The sequence below is a fragment of the Ptiloglossa arizonensis genome, chromosome 2 (genome assembly GCF_051014685.1).
Source record: "Ptiloglossa arizonensis isolate GNS036 chromosome 2, iyPtiAriz1_principal, whole genome shotgun sequence".
NCBI lineage: Eukaryota > Metazoa > Arthropoda > Insecta > Hymenoptera > Colletidae > Ptiloglossa > Ptiloglossa arizonensis.
In genome coordinates, this window is record NC_135049.1 from 1,721,595 (window position 1) to 1,745,429 (window position 23,835).

At 35.9% G+C, this 23,835-nt stretch overlaps 2 protein-coding genes and 1 long non-coding RNA gene across 5 annotated transcripts in view; 1 reads left to right on the forward strand and 2 right to left on the reverse strand.

The window, feature by feature from the left end:
• Positions 1-12,412, reverse strand: part of LOC143155334 (uncharacterized) — a 50,966-nt gene extending 38,554 nt beyond the window's left edge. The window contains exons 1-2 of one of the 3 annotated variants that reach the window (XR_012994378.1): positions 11,310-12,412; positions 11,044-11,163 (exon numbers count right to left, since the gene is read on the reverse strand). This is a non-coding gene — a long non-coding RNA (uncharacterized LOC143155334). Of the gene's footprint in view, positions 1-10,846; positions 11,164-11,236 lie in introns of those variants that run through there. The other 2 variants (XR_012994377.1, XR_012994379.1) reach the window with 2 other exon arrangements.
• LOC143155331 (IQ motif-containing protein H) overlaps positions 1-23,835 on the reverse strand; it is a 61,231-nt gene that overhangs the window by 33,924 nt on the left and 3,472 nt on the right. The window contains exons 3-5 of the mRNA XM_076327944.1: positions 23,208-23,718; positions 18,903-20,073; positions 13,864-14,119 (exon numbers count right to left, since the gene is read on the reverse strand). Of these exons, the coding sequence (XP_076184059.1) occupies positions 13,864-14,119; positions 18,903-20,073; positions 23,208-23,718 (1,938 nt within the window). The remainder of the gene's footprint in view (positions 1-13,863; positions 14,120-18,902; positions 20,074-23,207; positions 23,719-23,835) is intronic.
• On the forward strand, positions 2,718-3,548 carry LOC143155307 (uncharacterized). The gene is given in 1 exon segment (XM_076327893.1): positions 2,718-3,548. A coding segment is annotated over 1 exon segment (831 nt).

Sequence of the window (23,835 nt, forward strand, 5' to 3'; positions counted from 1 at the left end):
TGCCCGCACTTGCAAAAACAACGAAAGATAATTTGAAACTTCTTTCAACAATGACATACAAATCAAATGACTGTACGCTAACGATTTATAAATCAAAACCAAGAAAAAAAGTAGTGATATTGAGTACCAAACATAAAACCGTAAAAATCAAGAACAATAGAAAGAAGACACCCGAAACAATCAGTTACTATAATAAAACCAAATTTGGCGTTGATATAGTTGACCAAATGGCGCGAAAGTATAGCGTCAAATCGAAGTGCAATAGATGGCCTGTACAGGTATTTTTCAATATTTTGGATCTCGCTGGAATCAATTCGTAGATACTCTATCAGGAAACAACTGGGTTGGAGCTATCAAGGCAATCTTTCCTGTTACAATTAGCAGACGAGCTTGTTACAGAGTACCTCGAATTTTGTGTAGAAGAAAAGGAAAATCAACGAGAAGGAGTATCAAGCAGCTCCAATAATAATTCTCAATCTAGGAAAAAATGTCAAATAAGATTGTGCACAGGCAATAAAACAACACAAACTTGCATAATTTGTAAACAATTTGTTTGCGGGAAATGTACGAAGGAGAAAACCATCCTATGTAAAAAATGTAATTAGTCGATCGTTTTGTTTATAACGATAAAAATATGTGTTTCATTTTATACGAAATCAGAAATGATGTTGCAAATTATTTCCTTTACTAAACAAAGAATTTTTTACGAAAAATCTACGTTTATTTCATAAGGGGTCAAATGACCCCCTATGGTAAGATTAAGTATAGAAAAATGCCGGTACGTTTAGTGTTAAAGAGCTACTACGATTAATTGGTTCTTCGCATCTACGGACTTCTGCATATCATCCGCAGGCCAACAGGATGGTAGAACGGTTCCATCGTCAATTGAAAGCAGCAATAAAATGCCACGCAACCGAGGACTGGGTACAGATATTACCCATTGTATTACTTGAAATTCGGTCAGCCCTCAAAGAGGACTTAAAGGCGACAGCCGTAGAAATGGTCTACAGGGCAGGTAAACGTTTACCTGACGAGTTTTTCGTGTCAGGCGAGGTTAAGGGAGCTTCCGATTTTGTGAACCGGTTAAGAAATCACATGAAACGTTTAAAGTTCTCACCCGGTATGCGACACGGTACTCCCAAAACTTTCGTGTTTAAAGACCTTGCCACATCGCCGTATGTATTTCTGCGGCATGACGCTGTAAAGGGTCCGTTACAACCACCTTATGACGACCTATTTAAAGTTATAAAACGGAGCGACAAAAATTTCACTTTATTAATTAATAATAAAGAAATTAGGGTTTCTACCGACAGGGTAAAACCTGCCTTTCTTTTAGCCGACGATGGTAACCACCAATCCGTTGGTGATAGCGAAATAGCTCCGCAAAACGGAACAACAAATTATAGAGGCAGATCAGAATGATTTACATTCCGCGGAAGATCATCGTAAAACGGGATCCGGTAGACGCATTCGATTTCCCAATCGGTTACAAGTTGGTTTCTGAGCTATAGGTAATATTATATTGTATCATTAATGTACATTATTAGTTACTTATTGTTACAATTTGTAATTCTACAAATTGTATAGTATTCGTATTTTTCTTTCTTTCGTGTTTGTAATACGTTTAATTTTAGTGTAGAATTTAGTATAAGCGTACGCCAGTGATTTTTGTGGTGTAGGGCAGTTATAAGATATTTTTTTTTTCCTTTTGTTGCGTTATCACTGGTAAGGGGGTTGTGTAGTGGACCCCTCCGGATAGTTTCGGCGAAGTATATCTATGCGTCGAAAATGTAATTTGACGCGCGACAATCGCGCGAAGGACACGGCACCGTATAACATAAACAATCGAACTAGCCTATCGTTGCCGGCGGGAGCCTGCACCTGACTAAGATGAGTCACCGCTGTCCGAAAGAAGACGATCGCGAGAATCGGCTTTGAAGATAGCAGAACGACGATCGAATGCCAGTAAGCAGAGGTCGCCCGTAAAATAAAGAGCGAAAGCAGATCTTTTCCATCCGTCGAACTATCCACTCGACTCTGACTTGCATTGCGTGAATTATTTATTACCTACGTACCCACATCCCCAAAAGGAAAAAGAAGGAAGGGACAGAGAAGGAAACATCAGAAAAGAATTACAACCGAGAAGAAAACAAAACCACCTACCAGGTACCACGAAGAGTACATTTATGCAAACTATTGCGGTGTTAACGTTAACGTGCCGAGTTTTTAAAGAAGCAATAACAAATGAACATTCCTGATCTATGGAAATGAGCTGTAGCGGACCTCTCCGCATAGTTTCGGCGATGTATAGCTAGGCGTTGAAAATGTAATTTGACGCGTGACCGTCGCGCGGAGGACTTTTGGCGCCGAGTAACATAAACAGGCGAACTAGCTTATCGTTGCCGGCGGAGGCCTGCACTTGAATGGATGAGTTACCGCTCTCCGAAAGAAGGCGATCGTGAGAATCGTCTTCGAGGACAGCAGGGTGGCGGTCGAAGGGGCAGTAAGCAGAGGTCGCCCGTATAATAAAAAACTAAGGCAGATCCTTTCCGTCCGCCGAACTATTCACACAATTTTGACTCGCTTTGCGTCAGTTATTTAATACCATACCTATCGTACATCCCCAAACTGGTGACCCCAACGTGATCGGTAGTAAAAGGGGATACCGTAGGTTGTGTAATTTTTTGTGATAAGTGCAAATGGCGTGATTGTGCATTATGGAAGATCTGCTAGCAAAAGGGGTCGCTGCCGAAGATTTCACTGAAGCGCGAGGTGCCGCGAATGTGGCAGTAACAGCTCCGTTGAAGATTCCTACGTTCTGGCCACAAAAAGTCGCATTGTGGTTTAGACAGGTGGAAGCCCAGTTCACCATCGCACGTATCACGAAGGATGATACGAAATTCGGGTACGTGGTGGCTCAATTGGATGGCAAATACGCGGAGGAAGTTGAGGACATTATTTGTAATCCTCCGGATGGCAATAAATACGAAACCATCAAAAGGGAGCTGATCAAGCGATTGTCGGACTCGAACACTACGCGGGTGCGAAAATTATTGGAGACAGAGGAAATCGGCGACCCGACACCGACACAGTTTTGACGACACCTGCGAGAGTTGACAGGCTCATCGGTCAGCGACGATTTCCTAACGGAAATTTGGAAGAATCGTCTCCCAGTGAAGACGCAACTGGTACTCGCGGCGACATCCGATAAGGATGGAACAAAGTTAGCCGAAATAGCGGACCGGGTACATGAAATACCAGTGGAAAGAGGAAGGATTGCTCCGATTTCTCATCCTTCGGACATGGATCTGTTAAGGGAGGAACTGAAACAGATGCGTCTGCAGTTAAATGCAGTGACGAACAGGGCGCGTCAACGATGGCGATCGCCTCGACGCGAACAGTTTAGAAGACGATCGTCGAGCAGAGACTCTTCGCAAGGTGCTAGTACTAAACGTGAATTGTGCTGGTATCACGACAGGTTCGCCGAGAGGGCTGCAAAATGTATCCCCCCGTGCAATTGGGCAGATACGAGGTCGGAAAACAAGTAGGACCGTCGCACGTGAACGCGGCCGATACCGACGGTCCCAAAACCGGCCGCATTTTCGTCACCGACGAATGGCACACCTATCGCGACTTACGACACAACGGTGATAAGTTTTAACTTGTCGTTACGGCGCGAGTTTACGTGGCGCTTTATTGTCGCGGATGTGGACCCGCCGATCATTGGTATGGACTTTTTGGTGCACTACAACTTATTAGTGGATCCGAGAAATAAGCGGTTGCTCGATGCGACAACCAAATTGTTCGTAGTTGGACGACGGGTTATGGACAAAGTGACGTCGGTAAAGACAATTAATGATTCGGTGTATCATCGGCTGCTCGCCGAATACTCGGATCTCACCAGGCCGCCTGTTTTCCGCATGAAAACGGTGAAACACGACGTCGTGCACCATATCCTGACCACGCCCGGACCACCGGTTCATCATAAACCCAGACGCCTTGCTCCGGACAGACATCAGGCAGCCAAGGCCAAATTCGAGTTGATGCTTCGTCAAGGAATCATTCGACCCTCCAAGAGCCCGTGGGCCACGCCGCTACATCTGGTAAACAAGAAGGATGGCAAATCCATGTGACCATGTGGCGACTACCGAGCCCTTAACGACCGTACCGTAGCCGACAGGTGTTCACCTCCGCATATCGAGGATTTCGCTCAGAAATTAGCCGGTAAAATCGTATTCTCAAAGGTAGATCTCGTACGCGCGTATAATCAAATTCCCGTTATATCACAGGATTTCGTGTACGCGTACATCGATGACTTCCTTATAGCGTCGGAGAACGAGGCCGAGCATAAGGAACATCTTAGACTACTTTTTGATCGTTTGAACCAATATGGTATTGTCATAAACGCTGCGAAATGTACCTTTGGAGTTAACGAAATCGAATTTCTGGGATATACGGTTAGCCGAGACGGTGTTAAACCGTTAGCAGAGCGCGTGGAAGCTATTAGAAATTTCGCCAAACCGTAACTGTTAAGCTTCTCAGAAAATTCTTGGGAATGGTCAATTTTTATCGTCGTTTTGTACCCAGCGCCGCAAATTTAATGAAAGCCCTTAACGACCTTTTAAAAGGTTCAAAGAAAGGTAATATACCTGTGCCGTGGACTAAGGCGGCGGAGAAGGCTTTTGTCAATATCAAGGAGGCCCTTGCAAATGCTACGACACTTGCGCACCCTATTTCAGGTGCATGCATTAATGTTACGGACGATGCGTCTGATTACGCAATTGGTGCCGTTTTGCAACAGTTGGTCGATGGTGTTTGGCAACCATTGTCCTTTTATATGAGAGCCCTTTCTTTCTGCCGCCCAATGTAAATACAGCGCTTATGATCGCGAGCTGTTAGCGATTTATATGGCTATCAAAAAGTTTAGACACTACGTGGAAGGACGAGACTTCGTGATTTATACCGACCATAAACCGCTCACTTTTGCATTTAAACAGAAACTCGAGAAATGTTCTCCTCGTCAATTTCGACATTTACATTACATAGGCCAATTTTCCACTGACATTAGGCACATTAAAGGCATCGAAAATACAGTGGCGGATGTATTATCACGAGTCGAATCTATTTCCTCGCCCCCAGACTACAAAACGATTGAACAATCACAAGATAAAGAGATGAGGAACTTAAACGGATATTAGCTTCTAATTCGAGTGCGCTTCACTTGAAGAAAGTCCATTTTCCTGAGTTCGAAGTATCTTTATTTTGTGACGTGTCGAATGAAACAATCAGGCCTTTTGTACCTGGGTCACTACGGCGCGCGGTTTTCGACTCGTTGCATGGACTGTCTCATCCAGGGATCCGTGCTACGCAAAGGTTGGTAACCAGCCGTTTTATGTGGCCATCTGTGAATAAAGATTGCCGCGAATGGGCACAGCATTGAGTTCCTTGCCAGCGGGCAAAAGTTACCAAGCACGTGGCAACCCCTATTAGAGACTTTCAAAATTCTGGGAGATTCAAACACGTGCACGTCGATATTGTAGGACCTTTGCCTACGTCACAAGGCTGCAGGTACTGCGTAACGTGCGTAGATCGTTTTATGCGTTGGCCAGAAGTCATACCGATCGGAGAAATCGACGCGAAAACGGTAGCAAAAGCATTCTTGAACGTATGGGCAACGCGTTTCGGAGTACCGTTAAAAATTACTACAGATCAGGGACGCCAATTCGAATCTCATTTGTTTAAAGAGCTATTACGATTAATCGGTTCTTGGCATCTACGGACTACGGCGTATCATCCGCAGGCCAACGGGATGGTAGAACGGTTCCATCGTCAGCTGAAAGCAGCAATAAAGTGCCACGAAACCGAGGATTGGGTACAAATATTACCCATTGTACTACTTGGGATTCGGTCAGCCCTCAAAGAGGACTTAAAGGCGACAGCCGCAGAAATGGTCTATGGGACAGGTATACGTTTACCTGGCGAGTTTTTTGTGTCAGGCGAAGTAAAGGGAACTTCCGATTTTGTGAACCGGTTAAGAAATCACATGAAACGTTTAAAGTTCTCACCCGGTACACGACACGGTACTCGCAGAACTTTCGTTTTTAAAGACCTTGCCACATCGCCGTATGTATTTCTGCGGCATGGCGCTGTAAAGGGTCCGTTGCAACCACCTTACGACGGCCCATTTAAAGTTATAAAACGTGGCGTCAAAAATTTCACCTTATTATTTAATAATAAAGAAATTAGAGTTTCCATCGACAGGGTAAAACCTGCCTTTCTTTTAGCCGACGATGGTAACCATCAACCCGTTGGTGATAGCGAAATAGCTCCGCAAAACGATAAAGAGAGTTCACGCAATGACAAACAAATTATAGAGACAAATCAGAATGATCCACATACCGCGGAAGATCATCGTAAAACGCGATCCGGTAGACGCGTTCAATTTCCCAATCGGTTACAAGTTGGCTTCTGAGCTATAAGTAATATTACATTGTATTATTAATGTATATTATTAGTCACTTATTGTATTCTACAAATTGTACAGTATCCGTATTTTTCGTTCTTTCATACTTGTAATACGTTTAATTTTAGCGTAGAATTTAGTATAAGCGTACGCCAGTGATTTTTGTATTGTAGAGCAGTTATAAGATTTTTTTTTTTCTTTCCTTCTTTTGTTGCGTTATCACTGGTAAGGGGGTACTGTAGCGGACCTCTCCGCATAGTTTCGGCGATGTATAGCTAGGCGTTGAAAATGTAATTTGACGCGCGACCGTCGCGCGGAGGACTTTTGGCGCCGAGTAACATAAACAGGCGAACTAGCTTATCGTTGCCGGCGGAGGCCTGCACTTGAATGGATGAGTTACCGCTCTCCGAAAGAAGGCGATCGTGAGAATCGTCTTCGAGGACAGCAGGGTGGCGGTCGAAGGGGCAGTAAGCAGAGGTCGCCCGTATAATAAAAAACTAAGGCAGATCCTTTCCGTCCGCCGAACTATTCACACAATTTTGACTCGCTTTGCGTCAGTTATTTAATACCATACCTATCGTACATCCCCAAAGAGCAATGAAAAGGGAACTAAACAGCCTAAATAAAACTTGGAAACTTGTCAATAAACCAGATAAAAGAGTATTAAATGTAAAATCGGTATATACAATAAAATCTGATGGATCACACATGGCTAAACTAGTGGTAAAAGGGTACCAACAAAAAGAAGAAATTCAGCACACATATTCACCAACTTTTAAGACGCTGTAGCGGCACACGGTTGGCAACCATAATAAATAACAGAAACGTGCAAGTCTCGAAAAGGAATTTACAATTTTCACATGCGTGGCAGACTTCGCAGCAAGAGAAACCCCGAATCTTGCGCCCCAAAAACAGCGGCAAGGAAGCCTTAGCTACCCAAAGAACAGAGCGGGAGGGAGAAGAAGAGTAATCATGTACAAACCCCCGGAAAAGGCATCACTTCTCCGGGGACACATATAAACAGACCCGAGCTGAAACTTCACCAGTTGTTAGAAGACTCACTGTACGAAACCGCTACCGTGACGGCCGCGACGACCGCGTATCAGTAGTGTCAATAAAATACATCTTTAAAATAATCGTGTCACTCTTTACTTTATAACCTTACCAACGTTACAACGCAAACGTTAAAATTATTAGTATCATATTGCTGTAAGAGGGGAATCGAAATAGAGTAGATGGATGTAGAAACGGTTTTCCTAAATGGAAAATTAACATCGGAAATATATGTGAAACACCTAGAAGGATTCGACAAAAATAATGGTAAGGTATATATTATAGTAAGGTATTATAGATTGTATAAATATTTGTATGGTCTTAAGAAAGCTCTCGTATTTGGTACGAATGCTTTGATAAATATATGAATGAATTTGATCGAAATGAAATTGATTATTGTTTATATTCGAAAGTAGATGATGATGATTTAATTTTCATTTTGCTCTTTGTCGATGACCTTATCATACGTTGTAAAGATAAGAAAAAATTTATAAATGTTAAGACTGAAATAGCTATAAGATTTAAAATGCGAGATATGACAAAAATTAGTAACTACGTAGGGATAGAGATTAAGTACGATTATTCAAATATAAATACCCCTTAAACCAAGAAAGTTATATAGAAAATTTGCCTGAAAAGTATGATATAAAACAGTCAAAACTTTACGAAACCCCAATGGAGACTAAATTAAAATTACAGTCAGCAGAACGAGAAAATGAAAATATAAAATATAGAAATTTCTTAGATGCACTATTGTATATTAGCTCAACAACAAGGCCAGATATCTCTTTCCCTGTGAATTATTAAAGCAGATTTCAAAACTGTTACAGTGACAGCCATTATAAGTACGCTATCATAATTTTAAAATACCTCCATTTAACGAAGAATTTTAAATTGGTATACAATAATAAAATTATTGAAGAAATATTAGATTGTTATGTAGACGCCAATTGAGCTCGAGACGTAGTAGACAGGAAGTCCACAACAGGTTATATAGTACGATTATTTGAAAATATTATATTTTGGAAGATGCAGAAACAAAGTAGCGTTACACAGTTTTAATATTCCACGAATCGCAATTACTTCTGTATTTGCGATAAAATATATATATATATTTTTCTAAAATATATATATATTTTTTTTCTAAAATATATATATATATTTTTCTAAAATATATATATATTTTTTTTCTAAAATATATATATATATTTTTTCTAAAATATATATATATTTTTTTTCTAAAATATATATATATTTTTTTTCTTTCTCACACAAATATGAAGTGCATGATAAAATAAAAGAATACATATCGTTAATGAAAAATAAATTCGAAAAAGAGTCCAAAACAGTTAGGTCTGTCCGCAAAAAAGAATACGTTAATTATAAATTAATAAATTACTTTAAAGAGAAAAGAATTAAATCAGAATTGACAGCTCTATATTCTCCTGAGCAAAATGGAAAAGCCAGATGTTTATTTATTGACAGCAAATTGCCTAACAAATATTGGGATGAAGCTGTTGTAACAGCATATCATCTCTAAAACAGACTACCATCTCAAACAAAGGAAAAAATTCTATTTGAATATTGAACTAGGAAGAAACCAGATTTCAAGGGTTTGAGATCATTCGGTAGCCAAGTAAACTTTGTCTCGTAGATTACTCTGAGGAATCCAAAGAGTATCGATTACTCGATAAAGAAACAGGTAAAATAACGATCAGTAGAGACGTAATGTTCGTAGATAATATAACAAACCAGGAGGAGCAAGTAAAATCATAGCAAAGAAAGAACACAGTATTGGAAGCTGAAATAGAACTTACGACACAAGACAAACAAGAGGACGAACAACGAGAGGAACAAACAAATATTAGAGATCCAACCGATCTAATAAAGGAACCACCACTGCGATTGGGATTATATGCAGATACTGCGACCAACAATCAAAGTGAATCTTAATTTCTAACAATACTTGGAATCTAGAGGAACTGCCAAAAAGAAGAAAGGTAATCAAGTTACAACCATAAGGTTGTAAATGGATATTCAAGATCAAAAAGGACGAAAAAGGTAATATCGCAAGATTTGAAGCTAGATTAGTAGCCTTAGATTATAATAAAAAATCAGATATAGATTATTATGATATATTTGCACCTGTAGTAAAACAAACTACTTTCAGAATGTTTTTAGCCATAGCCAGCAGAAACACATTGACCGTACAACATTACAGTCTCTGCTTATTTATGAAACAAGATAATGATATAAAAATATATATAATTATCTGTGTGGACGATATATTAATCGCATCGAAAAATAAAAATGAGATCACATAGATTGCAAAGAAACTATCAACATTATTTAACATCACAGACCTTGAAAGTATAAAGAATTATTTAGACATACAGGTTAAAAAAGACCAAAATAATAATTTCTTCATACATCAAAAAAGGCATATAAACCAAATTTTAATCACACATAGATTAATACAAACAAAAAGTTGAAATATACTGTTAAACGTAAGTTACAGAAACACTGGAAATAATAATCCTTTGAAGAATAACACAATTTTAGAATCTAATTGAAAGCCTAATGTACGTGGCTGTATCGACACATCCTGATATAACAAGTGTGACCAAGTAAAAAGTAAAAAACTCCTACGATGATCAACTAGAAGGATGCAAAACGGCTAGCACATTATTTGAAGAACACGATAGATTATAAATTAAAACTCAGAAATAACAAAACGGATGAAGATTTAATTGGATACATGGATGCCGAATGGGGAAAGAAAAAGTCGAATAGGAAATCTAACAGTGGATACTTTTTCAAATTCCATGATAATAATATCAGTGGGCATGCAGAAAACAAAGTCTGTGTTGCATTTTTCTCGATCAAGGCAAAGTATATAAACTTCAATAAAGCATGTCAAAAAGCATTATGGCTCAAAAAATTACAGCAGGATTTCCAAGAGAATGTAAAAGAACCAATAAAAATTTGTGAAGATAACCAAGGTTGATTAGAATTGATAAAGCATCAAAAATTCAGCAAAAGATTTAAACGTATCATCATTAGATATCATATTATAAGAAATCTAAGAGAAGGTAATATTATTGATTTGATATATTGTAGTACAAACATGATTGCAGATATGATGACAAAACCAATTTGCTCAACAAGGTTAATCGAATTATCCAAAAGCTGTGGCATGATGATCAGTAAAGATGGCGATGTTCAGGAAGAATGTGTAAAGATGACAACTACGACATCTAATAATGAAGAATAAAACCATAAACACACGCGCGCACACGCAAAAAGAAACACAAACACAAACACAAACACAAACACAAATACAAATACAAATACAAATACAAATATAAATACGAGAATAATATATATTGCAAGGTATAGCTCGAAACAACAGAGAGGATCTATCATGAGCTCGCAGTCTAAGAAACCTGAAGTAATTAATAAAGTACACTGTTAAAAAGTTATTTAAGTATACTATTTAATTTTCTGGCTACTTTATGCAAACCCACCTTCCAATAATTATATACAATCCAGATTTCCTTTGTGTGGTTCAGACGGTTGTACCATCTCTGTGTCTGATGATGACTGAGTATTTATTAAATTCAATCCTGTACCCACTGTCCGTTATCCTAGATATTGAAATCAGGTTATTTCTAAATTCAGGTACCTAAATCACTTCTTTTATATTGTTTCCAAATTTACTTTGAGATTGCACTTTGATCCTTATGTTTCCTTCTCCCAATACATTAACTCTCTTTTCTGTTGCTGTATATACCTTGCTTTTTGTCTCTCCATTGTGGACTTCAAATTTACTTTTCTCATTGAACATGTCCATCGTCCCCCCATTATCAAGACACCATGTTCCTCTGGTGGTTAGAATGTTGGTATTGAGTGCAACTGCAGTTATCATACGTCTCACATTATTCTTCATTTGAGACAATTTTGTTTTGTTTCTGCAGTATTTAATCATGTGACCTACTTTGCCACATGCGTAGCATTTCTCCAGTGTTCTATTATGCTGTGCATACCCGGGTCTTTGACACACACTCTGCTTTTGTTGATTTTCAATTGAAGGTTTCTTAAGTTGCCGTATTCTTTTTGATAGGAGTGCCTCTTTATTATCATTATCTTAGGTTTTTGGCTCTCGATTCTTCCGATTTCCTCTTTGAGCAACTTTTTTTAATTTCTTCATGTCCGACATGATTTCTTTAGATTCTATGACTATACAGAACATTTCTTATTGACTCGGTAAAGAATTTAGCAGCACAATTAGTATTACCTCATTTGGTAGTTTAATGCCCACTTCTTCCAAGCGTTCCAATCTATAGATAAACTTGTCAATATATAGAGCCATACTTCAGTTTGAATTCTTTCTCATCTTGTAGATTTGCTTGAATAACATGCACTGCCACATGGGTCACTTTGATTTATAAACAGCTTTTATTGCTTGACATGTCTGTAATAACGTTGCAGCCTTTCTTACTTAATTATATTGCGTTTTATTAACTTTCTCGTCCTTCTGCATCCACAACATGGTGTTTTGTTCCGTTTTAACGATACTTCCGTTTACATAGCCTCACAGTTTATTATATCTTAAAACACTCTTTGTTTGTATGTTCCAGGACTCGTAGTTCGTGTTGTCTAATTTTTCGGACTGATGTAGGCTCGAGAAATTCATTGTTCTTTGTATTACTTACCACGTGACGAACCTAACCTTACTTTGTTTGTTCAATGGTTATTTGTTTATCTTGAAGTATGCCTGGGCCCATAACCTGTTGGATGTAGGTTGAGATTCATCTTCGGTAGCACAATTAACTTTTCTTTTATGTTTATTGAGTTATTAATTAGTTCTAAACAAAAAGATGTGCCAACCACGTGAGCGAGAGTCGGCCAAAGGCGGGGGAATCGCCAAGCACAATCACACACACTGCATATGCGCCCCAAACGAGCGTCTCGCACTCTATATTTGACAATAATGATAGTGTTACTTTCTGAAGTTTCTCACTTTTTCTCATTACAAGAAGTGACTCTTCAGATAAAATTTCACAATTTCAAAAGTACTAGGATTAAATGTTCAAAAATCTTCTGGTTACACGATTTCAAGATCTTCGGTAGTTTTTTTAAATTGGATCGTGTACTTTTTATTATAGTATATTGTAGCCGCTATCGATACAAATTCATTGACCTAATATTCTATGATCTGGAAGTGACCTTGAACTCAAAAACTTAGATTTAATTAATGAAAGCATTAACGAGTCAAATTACCTTATTTGAATCAAATTAAATGTTCAAACTGGTAACATTCACCATTAATTATGCATGCAATCATCTTATGAGGCTCCGAATGTTCATTTCTGATGAAATGCAACATACTACAATATAATGAAAAATACATGATTCAGTTTTTAAAAAAGCACCAATGACCTTAAAATCGTGTAAAAAATGATCTTGGGTATAAAACTCTATTTTGGGTATCATTAACTGAAAGTTAATCAACCATATTAAGCTTAAATGTGAAACAAATCAGTCACTTTGTAGCACTATTTTCAGGTACTTGTATTTTCCAATGTAGTTTCGGTCACGCGGTTACAAAAGTTTTCCCTACTTTTTCGACCAGAAGCAACATTTTGGACCTTTTCTATTTGCGGCAACAAGTTTTGACAGTCGAAGACTAATTAACAATGCATGTTCATAATATAAATAGCTACTGTATAATATATATTTAAAACTGTTCGCGTACGCTCCAAAAATTCACGTTCCGCATTGAAGCTCATTTCATTGTACCAACGTTAACTTCCATTGAAAGGATCAAAGCAAAATTACAAATGTACACATTTTCCATATTGGTTTATAGTTTCTATTAAGAAATTTTTAAAGATGCGAAGCAATAAATTGTATAAAAAAAATATAAAAAGTGAAAATTTGTTATCACATTCTTTAAACAAATTAATATTTTGCAAAACTGTTTGGAAGCTCAAATTCATTATTAAGAAATACGCAATTTTCGTTTAAACTTTTTTCTAGGTCTCGTCATTTTCGAAATAGCGAGGAAAACGTATTTTTCTTCCCCAATTTTGAGCACTGATTTCACCCCTTAGATATGAACAATATTAGACAAAACAAAATATGTGTAAAATATTTTTCTAAGAACTATATTACATGTAAGTTTCATTAAAATCGACAATTTACACTTAAATGATGTTCCTTATAAATACAATTACAATACTTTTTGAAACACAAGTAACATAATTACGATCGTACGAAATTATAATATTTTGTTCAACAAAATTGTTCATTTTATATTAAACATAAATGTAAAATTTATTTACTTGTACATTCCTCCTATTGCAAATTTCATCCAATCAATGTAACTTTGTACATAGGAATAATAAGGATACACATTTAGCACCATCGCTACTAATTTCTCCTCATACTTGTGCATATAACAATAAAACATAATAGTCAAGTAACCGAAGTAACCCTCAAATTGCACCCCTTTGGCAAATTTGTTTACAACTGGTCTTAGTTTAGTGACATCCAAGGAGGTTTGTGGCATCATATAAACGGGCGTTGAAACAGTGGTCTCTGTCGTTAAAATTAATACATTTCATAATTAGCCGTAAAATATTTTTCGACCACTTAACATAATATAGAAGGAGTAGCTGAAAATTTGAAAGCGATTACAGGAATTCTATTTAAAATTATACTCATCGCGATTTTCATAATAATTGTAAGTCGTTGTCAAATATATTGTACGATCAAGGACATTTCTTCAACCACGAAAATCGTGTCTCTTTTATCTCCTCTTTTTTGACGTCGCAGCGGGTCTCGACTCTTTTTTGTGGTATGATTATCAAAAGATGCAATCAAAATAGTGGCCAACAGCCACTACTACTACTCCAGGTGAACAGTAGATTCATCATGTTCTAAAAGAAAACAATGTATCTACTGGTTTTGTGCTCTCGCTCTCCTTAAGAAAGCAAACAGGCGGAGCAATCTAGGAGTGAACTCAGAATGAAGAAACAGAGAAGTGTTACTCCTCAGAGTCCTTGAGCAGACAATCCACTTGACGTCAACTATAATTATTTTCTCTAGAAAGCGAAGCACTTAAAACAGGTTCTCTGAATAACTCGTTTACTTTTTACGATAGACAAGAATATTTTAAATAAATTGTGCTGTAGTTTTTGTCAAATAAATTATATATTTGTTTACATATGAAGAATTTCTGTTTAACGGTTCGGATGTGTCGGAAATATTTATACAACACACAGGTATTACACGATAACAACGCTATTCCGAATAGGTAGAACTTCTTGGGGTAATTTACAACGTAATCTATTGAACTGTATCTAGAGTAGGCAACACTTCTCTAGATACTTCTCAAATCACCGTACGCTGAACTCAACGTCCTTTCGCCAGTCACATGCTCTTACAAAAACAATCTCCGTTCGTGGCAACGGTTTTTCTTATACTCTTGAGTTTTGGGCCTTGCGATCCGTGTCCCTTTTGTTGGGGTGGTCGAGGGTGAAGGCCGACCATGCTGGCTGGCTCAGGTGGTTGTCAGACCGCAACCAGCCGATGGGTCTCTACTATGTCCTGGTCGCGGGAATGAAAGAACAATATTGTGGACCTTTTCTACTTGCGGTGACAAGTTTTTACAGTCGAGAACTAATTAACAATACATGTTCATAATATAAATAGTTACTGTATAATATATTTTTACAACTGTTTCATCGGCTACGCACGTGTCGGTACGACCCTCGGCCAGTCTCGTACCCTCTCTTGCGCGCACGCGCACGTCTCTCGTTGCTGTCCTACACGTTCTTTTAAAAAAGTGTTTTAAAGCGGAAACAGTGTTAGTGGACCTATGGTTGAAGGGAATTCAAGATCACTCGAATTAAAAAAATAAATGAAAATATTTTACTTCAAATAGATAATCGAATTAGATCAAACATTATCGAATGTATCTTAAAATGTTCTATTAGAAGGTAAACAGAAAATACTATTCCAGTTAGAGAAACGAAGTTGATCTCCTTTAGACCTCTGCACGTACAAAAAATTACATCACTGAAACTGTTTTTGTCTTTCACCAAAAGTAAATGAGTTACTCAAGGAATCTGTTTTAAGTAGATACTTCCCCTTGCGTACGTAAAACATTGACCTCTCGAAGTATGACTGTAATTTTCATTAAGAAAGCTCATAGAATGCAATATTTATTTTCTATTCTGAATTTTGCAATCGCAGTATAGAGTAATACATTGTTAATTGTAGTGTACACTTGAATAGAACACTGTGACTCTAAGTATCTATTATATCTATTCTTTCTATTTAAAGAATAAATATGAAACCTTCGTGTACCAAATGCACGCTTTAGGGAAAAATGTGGTAATTACGAATAACAGAATTTAAAAAATACATGGTATATATAGTGACTAGAAAAAGCGTAAACATATAATCAGATATCTACATTTACGCGCATTAAGTTAATAAAGTAATAGTTAGAATTCTCGTATTTTATTTTAATTGAATTTTCACCTTTGTTTGTTTAAAACAGTTTTTCTTATTCAGTTTGATCGCCTTCTTGCAAATCGGCCTACATATGCGTGGTAGGTTGCGAACGCGACACAGTTGAGAGAGAGAGAGAGAGAGAGAGAGAGAGAGAGAGAGAGAGAGAGAGAGAGAGAATCAGTCTTATGCTAACTGTAATTACAATAGTTAAATAAAATTTTCGTACTCGTCCACCAACGATTTTTACCATTAGAACAATCAAGAAACAACGATTGTCACTTCGGGACTATTCCGTGTAAGTACAATTATATAAAAAGCATTTAATATTTTGTCAACAAATCATAGGATACGTATTTTATATTTTTAATTTTAGTAGTTGTTCGTGGCATCACGAGAGAAAATTGTTTTTTTTTTTTTTGAGTAATCATCGAGATACAGTAATTCTTACTTTCAAGAAACAAGTACCATCGGAGCGTTTAAAAGAGGAGATAAATAACGAGTTTTATCTCAAGCAAAGACCCACCGATTGTACTGTCCGATAAGAAAAATCAATAAACGCATCTCAAAATACAGTAATAACGAAAGATTCTTACAAGACATGACGTCTATGGCTGAAACTTCAACGCGATACTCTTATATGAGTAGCAATGTGTCGATCGCTTATTTCGGTAAAAATAAATTTAAATGCAATCTTATTCGAAAGTACGCATATTTACGAAATTCAGAAACGATCCATTTTATTAAGAATTAAAAGTAATCTAAATAAGTTCATGTTTGAACTCTTATGACTATTGACAATAGACTGTAGACAATATTGGCGATACTTATGCACGATCGTTAACATTATCAGCAGAATTTAACGTGTTTATTAGTTAAACGTTTCGATTCTTCGTTCGAACTATCCTCGATAACATGATAAGTTTTTGGCTTATATAAATATACAAAGATTGTTAAGTAATGTGCAAGAAGAAATACTTTTAATGAATCCATACATATACAGGCGTTTTTTGGTTATTAACAAGTACGTTTGCATAACTTTAATTTCTTTTTTATATCCAGGCAAAAAGGCATTAATCGATTCGATGCGGCGATACTCACAGTATCGCATACTATTATTTTGATTATGGAACATGTATATACACTTCCATATCAGTGGCATATTAATGCCTCTTTGCCTATGCATGAAAAACAAATTATTATGTAAACGTGATTGTTAATAGCCAAACAAGCACCTATACACATATGTATGGTGGTGACGGAAAGTATAACTAACAATATGATTCGAAGCACATTATAAGAATAGAGAACGATAAAACACCTTCAATTTGATTTGACAAATTATAATATTCTCGTCTCGGAGTAGAGAATCATTTGAATAGATACAGTGCTATCACTTGTTGCTAATAATGAGCAAAGATGACGTATAATTAATTTAATGGAAAAACACATTTCCGATTGGAAATTCACATGTAGCCACAATGTGACGTTCTACTGTTTGATCATTATCAAATGAACGAAAAAGCAAAACATTTGACTAAGAAACAGATTTATATTTCTTCTCAAACCAAATTCAATTTGATATTGACAGTACTGTACCAAATTTTTATTTCAACAGTAAAATACGATCCCACGCGTGTTGAATAAACATAAATAGGATAATTCCATTACGCAAATTCGGTGTAAAAATTGCCATTTGAAAGTGGAAATTACTGCACATTATCTTACGCAGAAATATGTTAAAACTGCCAATGGTCATATATATATACTTCATATACATATATATGAAGGATGTCGTACGTCGTTATGGGTTTCGACGAACAACTACGTGCACAGTATCGTTTTATGATCACGGCGTTTTATTTGGTCGGACTACACACAGATGAATGTAGATTTGCGAATGCAGGACTGACACTGGCGTAAACTTCACTCGATAGAAACTCGTCACAAAAAAGCTTCCTGAAGGCTCGTTTCTCCTTCTTATATCGAGCCTAGCTTCCCTCACCCTTGCCTATTCCTAGCGCTGGTTTTCGCGCGTTTTCGGAAAAGCCAGCTCGAGTGGGGAGCGAGAAAGTTTGGTGACGTAGCGGGGCTTCCTTCAGGCCTGCTGCGCGTGGTTAACCGTTTGCAGTCCTCTGGGCCTCACGTACCTTCCAGAGCCCTTGGTTTATGACTCCTGCAATTAGCTATTGAGGCAGCGACGGGAAAGCTACGTAAAACATGCCTGGTGAAAGTTCCGAAAAATATATTTTCTCACAAATAGCTTTCGTTGACGCGCGAGCCATAAACCATGTTAGCTGCTTGCACGCCAGACGTTTCGTCAAGGCGTACGGCTAGCCGCTACATATATATGTCACATCCTATTACTTTGATTATGGAACATGTTATGAAGAAGTTTACTTTGAATGTAAGCAAATAGTAAATAAGTAATAAAAATTGGTCATTTCATCAATATCAATAAAAGATTGATCGTTCCATTAAAAAATTTCAAACATTACCTCTAAGTCACGTATATTTTTAACGAAACGATCAATCTTTTATTGGATATTGATGAAATGACCAATTTTTATTAGTTATTTACTATTTGTCTACATTCAAAGTAAACTTCTTCATAACATGTTCCATAATCAAAGTAATAGGATGTGACAAAGTTCGTGACACATACTATGTACACAGACAGATAACGTTATGTTACATATTTCATATATCTAGAAATAATACAGTAATTTAAATTACCTATATCATTTCAATAAGTTTCATTATTTGGAGCACCATTGATCATCGCTAATATTAATATCGTATGTTTACACTTTCCCTAATCACTGTATTATAAACAAATCGATGCATAAATAATTATTCATACCCAAATATAATTTATCAGCTGTTCCCAACCATCTCAGTTTCTCTTTAGTCATTTTCTCAGGGATGAACAAACAAACTGCAACTGTATTATAATTTTTCTCCGCGGGTACTGCTTGTAGTAGACAACCAAATTTCTGTACATGATTATAAAATTCTTTCCAAGTATTGTAAAGTTTTGAAAGTCGAGTAAGATTATAAACGACTTTCGGTAGATGTTTTGTCAACTTGTTGAGAAATTCTTCCCGCAAACTGGCATGTATTGCCCATTTGTCGCCGAATTTCTCTCTTTCTCTTCGTAAAATTGGCATAAATGGAATGCTGATGTGATTAATTAGAAAGCGACCACAATGCTCCTCTTTCGATCCAAAGTTTAATCTGAACAACCACATGCAGACCTCGGTATGAAGAACTATCAAGTGTGCCAGAGTCGCGCAAAGAGTATTGTAATCGTATATATTTTTGGCATGAGGCGGTTGCAAAAGTCCAAAAGTGTCGATCATTTCAGACATTATGGACATGTTTAACATTTTACGTTGATAATTCATATCAGGACTTAATAAAGCAACGTTAAGATTGCCAGCTAATCTCATATCGCACTCATCGATGATCGACGGTAAGAAGTAAGCAGGTTTATCGGCGATTTTCTTTCTTATCTCGTTGAGTGACTTTTCGGAGCAATGGAGAATTCTGGAGAGATTTAGGGTACAACGTTTGAACGTTTCTGCTTGCGAGAGGGCGATAAAAGTGATACGTTTTGCTACATCTTCTTCAGGAGATATGGCTTCAATGAAATCTCTGTACATCGTTAATAAATCTCGAGTAGGTTTCACAGGTAGGATATAAATCACTTCAGAGTTTAAATTTCGTACGAAACAGATTCTTAAGCTTTGCATGTTCTCTAACATGGCGAATGTCTTTGTGGAGAACATTTTACGCATTTCAACGGGGAAACCGAAAGACGATAAATGCAAGACAACGTGTGGCTTTTGGATTACAGAACTAAATTCTTTACTTAGCTTCAAAGAAAGTTCTCGAGTAGCTTGTAACGACATTAACATTTTCGTTAGATAACATTGATGTAACTCCCTCTTTTTCTTCAGCGTAATCCAAGAAAACCATATAAAACTAGCAGCTACATAAAGACGCTCGGAATCTAATATCCTCTTCCGCAACTATGTAAAAATTATACTTTTTAAGGTTTCCATATGAATAGTATTTCGGTAGCTAGTAGTACAAGCGGCAGTACGATCATTCTATCTGAGAAAGTGGGTACATTGAAAATAAAGAATAACATTTTTTTAAACCAGGTTTTGTTTTCGAGAAAATCGATTTTAATAATTAACTATATTAATAATACTGTTGAGTATTAACTATTTTTCGTTTACCTTGCCATCTTCTAACTAGATAGATTTGCGGACCCCTTTTTCTGCATAGCTTCTTAAGAATCCGTGAATTAAAATTGAACAAAAAAGAGGACATGCAGGTTTGAGTATTTGGGAAACCGTTTTCAGACGTAGTATTTAGAGCAGAGGACAATGAGAAATCCATTTACGATTTATTATTACAGGAGAAAGCATTGGAAATAGGAAATGAAATTGGGACATCGTCCTCGTGACAGAAAACTTGAATTAAAAAGTTATGTCATTCTTAAAAACTTGTCTAACACGAAAACTAAACAATAAACGTTGGAAATAATTCATTTTTTATATGTTATTATAGATTTTATAGTTTGAATTTATCAAACGGAAGACAGATCCGTTTATACAATGATCCCTAACTTTTTTTATAACCATAGTAAAGGAAAATAATAGAACGACGATTATTTTTTTCACTAAAATACTTTCGGTTAAAAAGAACTATTATAAGTGACCGAAAATTCTTTTTCGTTGCTGACAATCATTGATAAAGCAAATTTATTTCGGTTGTTCATAAGAGTTACCCATAAAAAATATTTCGCTTCGGTCGCTCCTAACAATTATCGGCTATGAAAATTCTATTTTGATCGCTCGTAATAGTTATCGGATACGAATATATTCTTTTGATTATATTCGAGCAACAAAATTTTAAGCTTTGTAATTTATGTTTTATCACTGCGCTTAGTACTACCTCCGATTCAAATTACTGACAACCAAATATCAAATTCTTCAGCAGTTTGATGATAATAAATTCCAAAAAAACTTTTATCCCGAGGAAAATTATATTTATAAACTTTTTCCAAATAAAAATTTTAAGATTATCTAACATTATTTTCAAGTGTGCGAAGAAATTACAGGTGTACCCTGGCACTCATTCTTTCTTAGATAGGTGTAATGTTTGTCTCCGAGCTAAAAACAGTCATTTTGAACAAAATATATAATTATTAGATTTTCTTTAGCAATAAATACGATAAACCTGGATTATTTCGACATTGTTCGTTTCTAAATGTTTTATTATACATTTCTATAATTTTGGCAATCAATATCTCTTGAATAAACCGTTTATAAACTATAATACGTTCAGAGAAACAAATTCGTTTATTTTATAGTTGTAGATTCATATCTTAAGTCTGACCATTTAACCCTGAAACACCCTATATACACAAATTGAAGTTAAATAGCGTTTTTCGTATTTAAAATTTAAACACTTTGTCGCAAAAAAATTACGAATTCTAAATATTCTAAGAATATTTTTCAACGTTTTTATCATCTAGTTGTGAAGCCTACTGTAAGACAGTTATTCTCAGAATATCTGAAATTTACTTTTTTAAAACCTTCACTCTGCATCTGTTGAAATAAAAGTACAATACATAAAAATAACATATTCCGGTGAAACAAAAATTTGAGAATAATTAGCTGTTTTCACATCCTTTTAACGCATGGTTTATGCTATTTCTTAATTAACAAACCTTGCAAATACTATACAAAACATATCGAGATCAATTTTAACACTATTTCTATTGCACGACATAGTATATTTGTATTAATTTTGTAAACGCGATTTGAATTAAATTCTATAATTCGTAACCCAAACATCTTTTTTGATCCAACTTGTGTCATCCAAAAAAAAAACGTGTAATTGGGATAGTTTTTCGGTCAAATTTGAGAAGTACCTACTGTGCTATAACAATCAATACGGCTTTTTTTTATAGTTGGACAAACCGAAGAAATGAATATAATACATGTAAAATGAAAATAACTCGTATAAACTTTATATCATCTAAAAGCAGTACTTTTCTTTTATTTTCTAGTGAATATCTCATTATAAAATCTTCAATTATTCAAAAGTTATTAATTTATCTCATTTTTCATATATCTATGAGTGTAGAAAATTTGTAGCAAACCTAAAGAGAAGGCAAAAGTACACATAAGTGTAAATCACCGATTTTAATGAAACTTACATATAATATAGTTCTTAGAAAAATATTTTACACATATTTTGTTTCGTCTATTATTGTTCATATCTAAGGGGTGAAATCAGTGCTCAAAATTGGGGAAGAGAAACACGTTTTTCTCGCTATTTCGAAAATGATGAGGCCTAGAAAAAAGTTTGAACAAAAATTACGTATTTTTTAATAATGGATTTGAGCTTCCAAACAGTTTTGCAAAATATTAATTTGTTTAAACAATATGATAACAAATTTTCACTTTTTATATTTTTTTTATACAATTTATTGCTTCACATCTTTAAAAATTTCTTAATAGAAAATATAGACCGATATGGAGAATGTGTACACTTGTAATTTTGGTTCGATCCTTTCGATGAAAGTTAACGTTGATACAATGAAATGAGCTTCAACGCGGAACGTGAATTTTTGGAACGTACGCGAATAGTTGTGAAAATATATTATACTAACTTTATGGAGTGTGACATTAGGTCTTTCAAACCGTTTTGAAATTCAAGGTATAATGCCATAAAGTGACCGATGTATTTTACGTTTGTAAACATTTGACTCGTTATTCAAAAGTGTGTAATTTTTATTTAAGCAACTTTTTCCTAGGATTCATCATTTTCGAGAAAACATATTTCCCTCGATATTTGAGGGAAATTCTCTCTTAACTTTGAACACTGATTTCAGCTCCTAGATATGGATAATATCGGATAAAGAAAAATACGTGTCAAATATTTTTCTAAGGACTATATTTATATATAAGTTTCATCACTTAAGCGATGTTCCTTGTAAGTCCCTTTATTCGACTGATAAAACCGTTACGTTGAATAATGTCTGTTTTAAATGTGTGAAAAGTGTACGTACATTAATCTTTTTTATCAATCTGAATACTATTGTTAATAATAAGTTACTACGAGAAAGGAGAAAGGTTTCGCTTACCCAATAACCACGCCAAAAGGCTTGTATAAACGTTGCAGCGATATGTTTCCCGTCTATTGTTTTGAACTGTAACTTCCAGCTTTTTAACCAAGAAACTCCCACTCCATTTAGTAATAAAGGAATCAAATCTTCTTTTAACAATAACAAACGTGCTCCATTTTCCTGAATCTTCGACATAAACTTCAACGTAGCTTGCGGACATAGATGAATTGTCGGTATGCGACGGTCTCTTATAATTTCTTCTATTTGCGGACAGAGTGCTAAATGCCATTTTGACCCATATTGATTTCCATGAGCATCCAAAATTTTCAACCAAATGTTGCAAGTCATAAATTTTCCATCGATAAATTTCAGACTACTTATCATAGACACCTCATTTTCCTCGCGTAAAAAGTCAGAGGTTTCTCTCTGTTTAAAAATTTCAGCAATGTTTTTGATTTTCGATGATTGTTCAATATTTGCCCAACAGTTGTCAATATTAGCACTCGCAATTATTTCTTTATCACGTTTCCTAAGAGTTATACGTTTCCATAAAAAATGTACAACACTTGGTAGAATTGGTTTATAATAATTACATAGTTGACACGTATAATTTTATTTGTACCGTAGTTTAAATCTAAAGAGTAAA